General features: G+C 40.0%; 1 protein-coding gene and 1 long non-coding RNA gene across 2 annotated transcripts; both read left to right on the top strand.

The window, feature by feature from the left end:
* Window positions 1-293: 293 nt before the first annotated feature.
* On the top strand, window positions 294-4,831 carry LOC146970489 (uncharacterized). The gene is made up of 9 exons (XM_085805923.1): window positions 294-351; window positions 1,688-1,813; window positions 1,898-2,287; window positions 2,513-2,731; window positions 2,844-3,170; window positions 3,402-3,479; window positions 3,738-4,115; window positions 4,217-4,348; window positions 4,438-4,831. The coding sequence occupies exons 1-9, from the start codon at window positions 294-296 to the stop codon at window positions 4,692-4,694; spliced, it is 1,965 nt and encodes a 654-aa protein (XP_085662049.1). The 3' UTR covers window positions 4,695-4,831.
* Window positions 4,832-9,701: 4,870 nt separating this feature from the next.
* LOC146970488 (uncharacterized) lies at window positions 9,702-10,399 on the top strand. Its single transcript, XR_015038086.1, has 3 exons — window positions 9,702-9,857; window positions 9,932-10,020; window positions 10,112-10,399. It is a non-coding gene; the product is annotated as an uncharacterized LOC146970488 (long non-coding RNA).
* The last annotated feature ends 1,688 nt before the right edge of the window (window positions 10,400-12,087 follow it).

The raw sequence follows: 12,087 nt of genomic DNA, 5'->3' as shown, positions 1-12,087 counted from the left end.
ATCATGTCATGTCCTGTCATATCAGTCCCAGGTGTAGCTGCAAAAGCATCCCTGGCATGCCTGCGGTCTGACAGTGTCAAGCAGGGGAACCAAGAAACTCATTACACAAGAAAAATATTGTGAAACCTCTGTAACATGATATGATAATGGTACAATAAGGCATTTTCCCTCCTCTTCTGTCAAACAATAGGATTAGTGTGTGTGTGTGTGTGTGTGTGTGTGCGTGTGTGCGCGCGCCTGTGATGCTCATACAAACATAAAAGGACTGCCACACTCAGCAGCCACACAGAGTCATGGATTGCTTTTCCCTGTGTGTTTTTCTCCTGTTGATGATTGCACCTCTCAGTGATGGTGAGTAAAACATTACCTACCATCTTTAATATTAAAAAGCTCAATCAAGTTAAAGCAGAAGTAAGTGGTCCGGTCGTTTTCGCTAATGCTGCGTTCCAGGCAGGCTTTTGAAATCGTAAATTACAGCTTCAAGTCACAACTTACGACTTTGTAGCGTTCCAGGCAACCCACTCGTGTTTTTCCGACCTGTTTTACTGGTGAAAGTCACTACAACGGCCACTCGTAACTTCCGACCGGTGAACTCGTACCAGATCGAACTGGTACGACTTCACGGTCGGAAAAATACGAGTTTCCTTGAACGCACCATAACAGTCCTCGTCCCTACGTCGCCACATTCACGGCGTCCCTTGGCTGCACACACAGCCCTGCATGCCGTTCTCTCTCCTCATTGGATAAAAACTGTAGGATACGATAAATGTTAAAGGCTCAGAGCAGAGCAGAGGGACTGACAGACCCGTGTTTCAGTCCAAACACTCTATGTAAGTGATTGCTGTCGGAAGATATAACTATTTAAGACTTATATTAACACAAATATATCACTTACTTCTGCTTTAAGCTATGACATTTTTTTCCATCATTAAAAAAATGTGTTTGACCCCTATGAACAAATTGGTTATAATGATATTACAGCTACACACAATGACTTGACTGTTGATCTTTGATCAGTTTTTAAAAAGCAGCGATAAATATAAAATGATTCAGCAGATTGGAAAGTTAATATAATTCAATGTTCACAAGTGCTGTAACTTAATTGAACAATTTCCCCAGATGAGTTAGATTCTTGACCCTGTTGCCTTTATTTTTGGTTAAATCACTGATTCAGTTTATTAGAGACAACTTTTAGTGACGAGTTATTTATCAGTGTTAGGCCTATCATTGATTGTGTTATGTTGTCCATACAAACAGCTCATTCCTTAAACATAACTAAGCCTATTGAAGGAAGTGCCAATTATTAATCTTCCTGGATCCTATATTTTTCTGTAAAGTAGCTGTTACATAACGGCTACACAGTAACTTTTTTTTTTTTAAATGAACCTGACAGCCATGTTAATCTGTGATCTTTGTTGACCAAAAGCACCCCCCACCCCCCAAAAAAAATAAACTAAATAAAAACATATATATATATATATATATATTTTTTTTTTTTTTTTTTTTTTTTTTTTTTTTCTTCCCTTAAAAGGTAATGAAATTAAATTATGAAATGTCTCCTTTAATTTTCTAGCTCAAACGGCTACACCTACAGGTAATATCAACAACACACCCTCACTGTTTCCACACTCCAGTAGTGCAACATTCCTTTCTCAGCTCTGTACAGACTGTGTTGTGTGTGCTCCAGGTTGTGCAGGTCCACCAGTGTTGTGCTGCCCCGGTCGAAACAACAGCTGTTTTAGAGGGTGTTTCTGTGATGAGTTCTGCGTCAATAACAATGACTGCTGTGATGACTTCATGTCAACCTGCACATGTGAGTGAGAGTGCACCTAAAAAATGTAAAACATTTTCAAAAGTTATGTGAACATTTATAGAGTAATTCTTTGATCTTCTACAGCACTGACCACCGCGTCACCGAGCACATCCAGCACATCAAACAGCAGTACCACAACTACAATACCAAATGTCACTACAACTTGGTCGTCCACTGTCTCTTCAACAACAGCAACCGATACAAAATCTAGTCCAGGGGATAACAGCACTACTTTATCAGTCCCCGGAACGACAGCACCCAGCACATTAAACAGCAACACTACTTCTACACTGGAAGGTGTCACAACTACTTTAGCATCCACAGCATCTAATAATACAACTCCCAACGTAACAGGTACCACTACAACATCAACACAGACAGATGTGAGTGCAACTCCAGCTTCCACTGTCTCCACAAGTACAGTAAATACCACAACAAGCAGTAGTACCTCTACACTCTCTGATACAACAAACAGCACTATGTCTCCACTAGCAGATGGGACAACTTTAGAATCCACAGCCTCAACTCACACAACACCCAACATAACAGGCACCACAACAACATCTACAAACAGCAACACTACTTCTACACTAGCAGGTGTCACAACTACATTAGCGTCCACAGTGTCTAATAATACAACTCCAAATGTAACAGGTACCACTACAACCTCTACACAGACAGATGTGAGTGCAACTCCAGCTTCCACTGTCTCTACGAGTACAGACGTTAGCACAAGTTCAGCATATCCAGTCTCTCCTCTTACAGCAGCCAGTACACAAAGCAGCAGTACACCTACACAGACAGATATTACCACATCATCACCATCTACAACAGCGCCCAGTGCAACAAGCAGCAGTGTGACACCTACACCACTGGGGGGGAGCACTACATCAGAGTCCACAGCTTCTACAGCTACAGGTTGGTGATTGTATACAGTATATATAAATGTGAGTGAGAGTGTACCTATAAAATTAGAAGAAAAAGAATTAAGTGAACAACATTTACAGTGTAAATCTTTGATCTTCTACAGCATTGACCACCGCATCACCGAGCACATCCAGCACATCAAACAGCAGTACCACAACTACAATACCAAATGTCACTACAACTTTGTCGTCCATGGTCTCTGCTACAACAGCAACCGATACAAAAGGCAGTGATACAACATCTAGTCCTGGAGAAAACAGCACTGGAATGACCACACCCAGCACTACAAACAGCAACACTACACTGGCAGGTGTCACAACTACTTTAGCATCCACAGCATCTAATAATACAACTCCCAACGTAACAGGTACCACTACAACATCAACACAGACAGATGTGAGTGCAACTCCAGCTTCCACTGTCTCTACAAGTACAGTAAATACCACAACAAGTAGCAGTACATCTACACTCTCTGATACAACAAACAACAGCACTGCATCTACAATAGGTGCCACAACAACTTTAGCATCAACAGCCTCTACTCATACAACACTCAACATAACAGGCCCCACAACATCTACAAACAGCAGCACTACACTAGCAGGTGTCACAACTACTTTAACATCCACAGTGTCTAATAATACAACTCCAAATGTAACAGGTACCACTAAAACATCTACACAGAGTGCAACTCCAGCTTCCACTGTCTCTACAAGTACAGTAAATATCCCAACAAGCAGTAGTGCATCTACACTCTCTGATACAACAAACAGCACGGCATCTACAATAGGTGCCACAACAACTTTAGCATCAACAGCCTCTACTCATACAACACTCAACATAACAGGCACCACAAGGACATCTACAAACAGCAACACTACTTCTACACTAGCAGGTGTCACAACTACTTTAGCATCCACAGTATCTAATAATACAACATCCAGCATAACAGGCACCGCTGCAACCTCTACACAGACAGGTGTGAGTGCAACTCCAGCTTTCACAGTCTCGACAAGTGCAGTAAATATCCCAACAAGCAGTAGTACATCTACACTCTCTGAAACAACAAAAAGCAGCACTACCTCTGCAGCAGCAGCAGGAGCAGGCGTTAGCACAAGTTCAGTCTCTCCTCTTACAGCAGCCAGTACACAAAGCAGCAGTACACCTACACAGACAGATATCTCCACATCATCACCATCTACAACAGCGCCCAGTATAACGAGCAGCAGAGTTACATCTGCGCTATTGGAGGGGAGCACTACATCGGAGTACATTGTGTCATCCGCCACAACAACCAGCCAAAAAAGCAGCAGCACCACATCTACACCAGCAGCGGGACCCTCAACTTCAGAGTCCATAGCCTCTACAACTACAAGTTGGTCATTATGATTACAAAACTACAAGTGCCAACATTGATGGACGATTGTTTGAATCTGGTACTGAGACAACATCTGTCTCCTCTGGCACGCTTAACAGTTTCCTTGTCCTCAACACTGACAAAAAGCAGTACGACGATTAGCAGTGTCACATCTTCACCAGCAGATGGAGGCACAGGAGTTACTATCAAAGGCACAGATTCCCAAACCACCACCACTAGCTTAGATGAAGGTACAGTCAGTGACATGGATTTTTCTACATCAACTCTATGGTTCCTTGTCTGCATGATCAAACACATTTGTATCTTTGCTTCTCTTCAGATTACCAAACAGTTACCATTCACATGAAAGCCTCTTTTTTAACAAGCAGTATGGAAAACAAAGATGAAATTTCAAAGGCTCTATCGGATGTAAGTATAAACAAACTTTTGCTGCACTGTCACAAAAACATCATTACACACTGCACCTTTATTGTTACTCAGCGATTGTCTTCTCTCATACAGTTTCTATCTGAGAACTTTCTCCAGCAGAACTGTAATGGCTGCACTTTGACCGTCAAATCCATCAAATCCACCTGAGGAAAAGCCATTAGTTTCAGCCAGACAACCATCTGTGGGACCATCGGAATTTGTTGTCTTCACCACCATTGCCATCACTGCAGTCCGCTAATCCTGCCTAAGATTCCTTCAGTATCAATCATCCAGGACATTTTTAACAGTAGCTGCATTATCCAGAGGTCTTCTCCCCAAAATAAATGAACCCAATGATAAAATATAGACAGAAGACTAGAAAAAGTATTTTCACACTAAAACTCTGTATTTCTGAGGCACTGTTTGGCAGGCACATGAAGTCAGGAAGGGGCGGGCTGAGTGCTGAACTGCCACACCTTAGTTCCCCATCGACGTCCAAAAACTAAGACCCTTCATCTGGTTAAATTATATTAAAAAATAGTAATAATAATAATAATAATAATAATAATAATAATAATAATAATAATAATAATAATAATAACAATAGAGTTAAAAATGAAATTTTAAAATCTTATTACAAAAATATGGCTCAAAAGTGGATAAAAACTTAAATATGACCACTTGCGGCTGATGATCACAATACTGATGCAGGCATGAAGGAGATCCAATAGCACCGACAGATGACCAAATGAAACATGTTACCTTGATTGAAATTACTACCGTTAGGTTTGAGAATTGATGGAAACTTTTGGCAAAACACAAAAACCTCCAAAATATAGAACATTTGTTCTGATCTTAATGCAGAAAGTGTACATATTATGTATTTAAAGTAAATTAATTAAAATGAACTGTTATAGAACCACATATTCATCAACTCTGCAGTCAAACGGATTAGCGAATAAATTAATAATGCATGGTGTAATCAAAAGCATCTGTTCTCCTGCAGCTCATTGCCACAGTTCCACTGTGCAACTGGAGTTCATTCAACAAACCATAGTGTGTCATCAAGATGTTGAATCAGTCCCGTGGCTGTATGTAAACAAATCTCAAATATTCTAATAATAATGTAATTTTTATGTCAGGTGATGGGGAAGTGTCCTGCTTATTTTCTCTGCAATAAAATAATATTCAGCACAAGTAAGCTTTATGTTCAATGGAGTCTCAAGTGTAGATATAGAGTGTGCTTAAATGTGTTCAGACCATAGGCATTCCTAATTATACATTACTGAAATGTCAAGGAAATGAAAATTGTTGTTAATTTTTGTACCATAAGACTTAGATTTTTGATTTGATTTATTTTGGCACCGAGATGTGTTGTGATCTTGGGATGTGCTCTAACCACTCGACCACCAGGTATCCCCTACTTTCAATTCTTTAGTCATCATAGAAACAACAATTGAACCACAAATTGAAAATGCATGTTTTGCATGTGTCTAGCACTTGATGTCTTGACCTAAACTACTTGGATTCAATGAGTTATGAGGTCTGTATGAGCAGATATACCTCTTCACACAAAATATTGTTACATGTAGCAGAGGGACACAAGGATATTTGTAAAATAAGTAAAATTTAACAAATGTGTTAAAAAAGCATGCAAGTCTATTGATTTATTAAGTAACTCCAACATATATAGCACACAAATCGCACTGCGGAGATTGGATGGCCACTATCCAGAAATTCAGTTAATTTAGTTCATGTTTAGTTAAGAGCATCTTTTTGTGTACATCTACTCTCCCTTACATGTTTGTCAACAATCTTCATCCCCTTGTTTCAGCCTGCATTGCAAATCACAATTTAAATATTTAAGGACTGCTTCAAACAAAAGTTGTCAGCATGGTTCGAGAAATAGATATCAACAATGCAACAGTGCCATCAAGTGATGACATTAGAGAATAGCAAAAATTATTGAATCATTCAGTAAAGAAAAAAATAGAAACTTGAAAAAGAAACTGAAGAAAATAGGTAAATAAATGAATAGATGAGAGGGAAGTTTTCAAACGATACTATATATACTGTATATATATGGCCAGTAAAATCATAGGGAGGGAGCAGAAACAGCCGGGATGTATTTATGACGACAGAGTCGAATGGAAAGCACACAGGATTTTGGCTGATCCTAGTCACCCCCTGGCCAATGAATTTCAAAAACTCCCCTCAGGAAGGCGCTATAGAGCTGCCAAAACAACTAAAAATACTTAGAAATCATTCATACCAAATGCAATTACAATATTAAATTCATAAACGCATTCCAGGACATTTTAGAGCCATGTACATCACCTTTTTTACTCTTTTACTTTTTTACTCTTTCTTTGTGTATTGAATGACATGTTATTTATTTAATGTTAAATGGTGTGATTTCATGTGGTATCTTATGTGGTTTTATGTGGTGAAGCCAAAGACAAATTTCCACATTGTGGACAATAAAGGAAAGATAATAGCCGGATCAACAGGTCAGCACCGAGTTCTTGCACGCGACCAGGAGATCAGGATGTTTACGCCGCTATACGCTCTGGTGCTCATGGGAAATGGGGTCTTACTTTGATAAAACACTACCGCTTTGGTCCAGTGGCGCCGCCAAACTCAACCAAAAATGAAAGTTCTTTAGTATTGCTTTAAGTACAGTGGTAACACTACAAACATGCGACAGCACCTCGCGCGTTTCCAACCCTGGCTGTTGCCAATAACCAGCGAACCATCAAGGAAGGATCATCAAAACTTCCCCGAAGCTTGAAAAGGGTAAAACGAATCTCATCATCCATCGCAAACTTTATCGTCTAAAGTTTCCTTGAGATAAAAAAAAAATAACCAACAACCTCATCTCCCTGACAATGTCCAATGGGGGAACCAAGAAACTTATCACACAAAAGCAATAATGCGGAACTTCTGTAACATGATAGGATACTGGCATGACAAGGTATTTTCCCTTCCCTTTTATCAAACAATCTGATCAGTCAAAAGTGGTGTGTGTTTGTTTGTTTAGATCTTTGATACTTATGAACATATAAAAAGGGCTCGGCTGCACTTGGCAGCCACACAGAGTCATGGATTGCTTTTCCCCGTGTGTCTTTCTCCTGTTGATGATTGCACCTCTCGGTGATGGTGAATACAACATTTTTTACTATATTTAACATTAAACAGCTAAATGATGTTAAGCTATGACTTTTTTCCATAATACAAAAAAAAAAAGTGCTTAATCCTATAAACAAATAGTTCTACATGTTATAGCTACCAAGACCTGTTGAAGTTTGACACACAATGACTTGACTATTGATTTTTGATCATTTTGTAAAAAGTAAGGTGACTGACAAATTATTACATTATTATGTACAAAATTATTCAGCAGATTGGAAAGATAAATAGTCAATATGATTCTAGTGCAGTGCCTTAATTGAGCAATTTCCCCAAATGGGCTAGATTTATTAAAGACAACTTCCACCTTTTGGTGTCAGGTCTAAAAACCATCTGTATCACATCTTACCAAAGAGATTAGACTGCATTATTTCCCAATTTTGCTGCACCACACACATCAGTTTGTTGTCACTTCCATGAAACACCTAGGTATGGGAGTGCAAAGCCGTTGTACAAGTCACAACATCATGTTGCTTGACACATTAAAAGCAGACACATTCAAGACAAGACAGGACGTATAAAAATTCTTAACACTATCCATCCATGACAATGTGTCCATGCCAGTGGGGTTCAAATGTCTGTCCGACACTACTTGTGAACCTCAGTGTTCCCCTCTCTGGGTAAAAGCTCACAATAAATGTTGTTGATCTTGAATTCTAATAAAATGATGTGGCATTTAAATGTCCCCTTAATTTTCTAGGTCAAACAGCAACTCCTACAACTACACCTACATCTACAGGTAATATCAACAACACACACTCAGTGTTTCTACACTCTGGTGCAACATTCCTTTCTCAGCTCTGTACAAACTGTGTTGTGTGTGCTCCAGGTTGTGCAGGTCCACCAGTGCTGTGCTGCCCCGGTCGAAACGACAGCTGTAGTAGAGGGTGTTTTTGTGATGACGCCTGCCTCGGTTTCAATGACTGCTGTGCTGACTTCAATGTAACTTGCAAATGTGAGTGAGAGTGTACCTAGAAAATTAGAAAACATTTTCAAAAATTATGTGAACAACATTCATAGAGTAAATTTTTGATCTTTTTGATATGCAGCCAACAGCAGTACACCTACACCGACAGATATTGCCACGTCATCACCATCTACAACAGCGCCCAGTACAACAAGCAGCAGTGTGACACCTACACCATTGGGGGGGAGCACTACATTAGAGTCCACAGCTTCTACAGCTACAGGTTGGTGATTATACAATATATATACATATAAATGTGAGTGAGAGTGTACCTAGAAAATTAGGGGGAAAAAATTAAGTGAACAACATTTATAGAGTAAACCTTTGATCTTCTACAGCATTGACCACCGCATCACCGAGCACATCCAGCACATCAAACAGCAGTACCACAACTACAATACCAAATGTCACTACAACGTTGTTGACCACAGTCTCTTCAACAACAGCAACCGATACAAATGGCAGTGATACAACATCTAGTCCTGGAGAAAACAGCACTGGAATGACCACACCCAGCACATTAAATAGCAACACTACTTCTACACTGGCAGGTATCACAACTACTTTAGCATCCACAGCATCTAATAATACAACTCCCAACGTAACAGGTACCACTACAACATCAACACAGACAGATGTGAGTGCAACTCCAGCTTCCACTGTCTCTACAAGTACAGTAAATATCCCAACAAGTAGCAGTACATCTACACTCTCTGATACAACAAACAACAGCACTATGTCTCCACTAGCAGATGGGACAACTTTAGAATCCACAGCCTCAACTCATACAACACCCAACATAACAGGTACCACTACAACCTCTACAAACAGCAACACTACTTCTACACTGGCAGGTGTCACAACTACATTAGCGTCCACGGTGTCTAATAATACAACTCCAAATGTAACAGGTACCACTACAACCTCTACACAGACAGATGTGAGTGCAACTCCAGCTTCCACTGTCTCTACGAGTACAGACGTTAGCACAAGTTCAGCATATCCAGTCTCTCCTCTTACAGCAGCCAGTACACAAAGCAGCAGTACACCTACACAGACAGATATTACCACATCATCACCATCTACAACAGCGCCCAGTGCAACAAGCAGCAGTGTGACACCTACACCATTGGGGGGGAGCACTACATCAGAGTCCACAGCTTCTACAGCTACAGGTTGGTGATATAGAAAAAAATTCTAGTTTCTTGTCTGCATGATCAAACACATTTGCGTATGTGCTTCTCTTCAGATTACCAAACAGTGACCATTCACATGAAAGCCTCTCTTTTAGCAAGCAGTGTGGAAAACATAGATGCAGTTTCAAAGGCTCTATCTGATGTAAGTAAACAAACTTTACACTGCATTGTCACAAAAAAACATTACACTCTGCACCTTTATTGCTACTCATTGATTGTCTTCTCTCATACAGTTTCTATCCGAGAAGTTTCTCCAGCAGAACTGTAATGGCTGCACTTTGACCGTCAAACCCATCAAATCCACCTGAGGAAAAGCCATTAGTTTCAGCCAGACAACCATCTGTGGCACCATTGGAATTTGTTGTCTTCACCATGATTGCCATCACTGTAGTCCACCAATCCTAAAATTCCTGCGGTGTTAATCATCCAGGAAGTTTTTAACAGAAGCTGAATTATCCAGAGGTCTTCCCCTCCCCAAAACAAGTGAACCTGATAATGAAATATAGAGGAAAAAAGACTACATTTTTATTTCACGTTTCTTGAAAAAAAAAAAAAAAAAAAAACACGCTACGAGATAATAACAGAACGTTATGAGATGGAGTTGTTTTCAAAGCAAATGCAGAGACTGCTTGCCGGAAAACTGACATCCAACGGGAACGCACATCAGCGGTTTTGCATGAATTTACCTCGAAAACAACTCTGTCTCGTAACGTTCCGTTATTATGTCATAGTGTGGTGAATGCCCAGGCCACAACTTGTCCACGAGAGCATTTTGGAGTTGTTGGATTGTGTATTTGATGAGTTTGATGAGGGAAACCAAGAAATTGCATGAGCCTCCATAGCGTACTGTAGCTCTGAGCAGCTCGCGGCTCTGCTCCGCCGTTCTAAAAATAGCTTGCACCGATAATTAAAGGTAACCAACCTACTCCTAAAACTAGGGATTATGGCAATGGGCCAATTTGCCAAAATGTTGAACTATCCCTTTAATAATTGATTGCACAATCTTGTCTCCAGTTGCTTTCTAAATTCATTTTTTATTAGCAAACAAGCCTTACCTAACGACCATCCCCGCATTTGCATCAGTCGTTAGTAGCGTAGTGAGATTACATTTTGTGCTGGTAAATTAACAAATTGTTGGTTAGTAGATTGTTGGTAAGATTACAAGATTGCAGGCAGAAGTCATTCTTGCCAACTAAACGATTCACTCTCACACAGAAGACAGACAAAAATACAGACACAGACAGTCCAGCTCTTCAAAATAATTTTGCCCAAAACCAAAATTACCTTACATTTTTAATTCACTGTAGATTGCCTAATTGCCTAAAACAAAACCCTAAAAAAAAAAAAAAAGCACCTCCCCCGTTGTTGCTCCCTTGCCACGGTGGGGAGGCTTGTGTGCCTCCATGACCCTGAGGGCTACCGGTAGGTTCAACTTAGTCGGGCAGGTTTCAGGCCAGTCCAAAAGCAACACTGCCATCAACCATTGGCAGTGGGATGGTTGGGTGAAAATTTGACAGAAATATGCATTCGTCATGTATGAATGGTGTTTTGACATAATTCTATAAAACAACAATATTTTGATGAAATGGTTCATGAAAATCTGATCAGTATGTTTGATATGTCTGTGGAAAGACAGTTTTCATGTAACTGTAACATGTAACTGAATTTGGGCATATTCAATTAGTGTTGAGCTAATTTGCATATTAAAATTAATTTTCAAAGATGCTTGTAATACAAAAAAAAGTTACCTTTCATGTATACATTTATTGTGTAAAGTTTCATTGTGGTAGGAGTAAAGGAGGAGGAACTCAGCTGCCGTGGAAAAGTGCCAAACAAATAATCTGCAACACCCTTTGTGATGATATAGTAATACTAACCATATCAGTCACATGGCAACAAAGAGGACTAAGTATCAGGCGCAGTCTAGTCAGTCAGTGGGGTGTGTCCATGTGCATTTTACATGTTTCGTGCACGGCGAAAGCACTCTGCGTTCCCACCTCCATCCCTCCGGCACAAATGGGAAAGAGGGAGGAGAGAGGGCGTGGATTGGGATTAACACAGCCGATTCAGATCTTCTTTGGTGTGAGGTCCAGAATTTTAGAAATTTTAGGAGGAGGGGGGGGGCTCTGTGAGCACCACAAGAGAAAGTTCATTCACTCACATTGTTGGAGATATGGATTTAGTGATTGAATGTGATTAATTTAAATTT

This window comes from Trachurus japonicus, chromosome 17 (assembly GCF_045865225.1).
Source record: "Trachurus japonicus isolate A0001 chromosome 17, Traja_1.0".
Classification (NCBI taxonomy): domain Eukaryota; kingdom Metazoa; phylum Chordata; class Actinopteri; order Carangiformes; family Carangidae; genus Trachurus; species Trachurus japonicus.
This window is presented reverse-complemented; position numbering and strand designations above follow the sequence as displayed.

Excerpts from the sequence above, each read along its gene's own strand:
- LOC146970489 (XM_085805923.1), top strand. The coding sequence starts at position 294 with ATGGATTGCTTTTCCCTGTGTGTTTTTCTCCTGTTGATGATTGCACCT. Across the intron at positions 2,288-2,512 it reads ACTCTCTGATACAACAAACA|CTTCCACTGTCTCTACGAGT; the intron begins GCACTATGTCTC and ends GTGCAACTCCAG. Across the intron at positions 4,116-4,216 it reads CATAGCCTCTACAACTACAA|TTTCCTTGTCCTCAACACTG; the intron begins GTTGGTCATTAT and ends CACGCTTAACAG.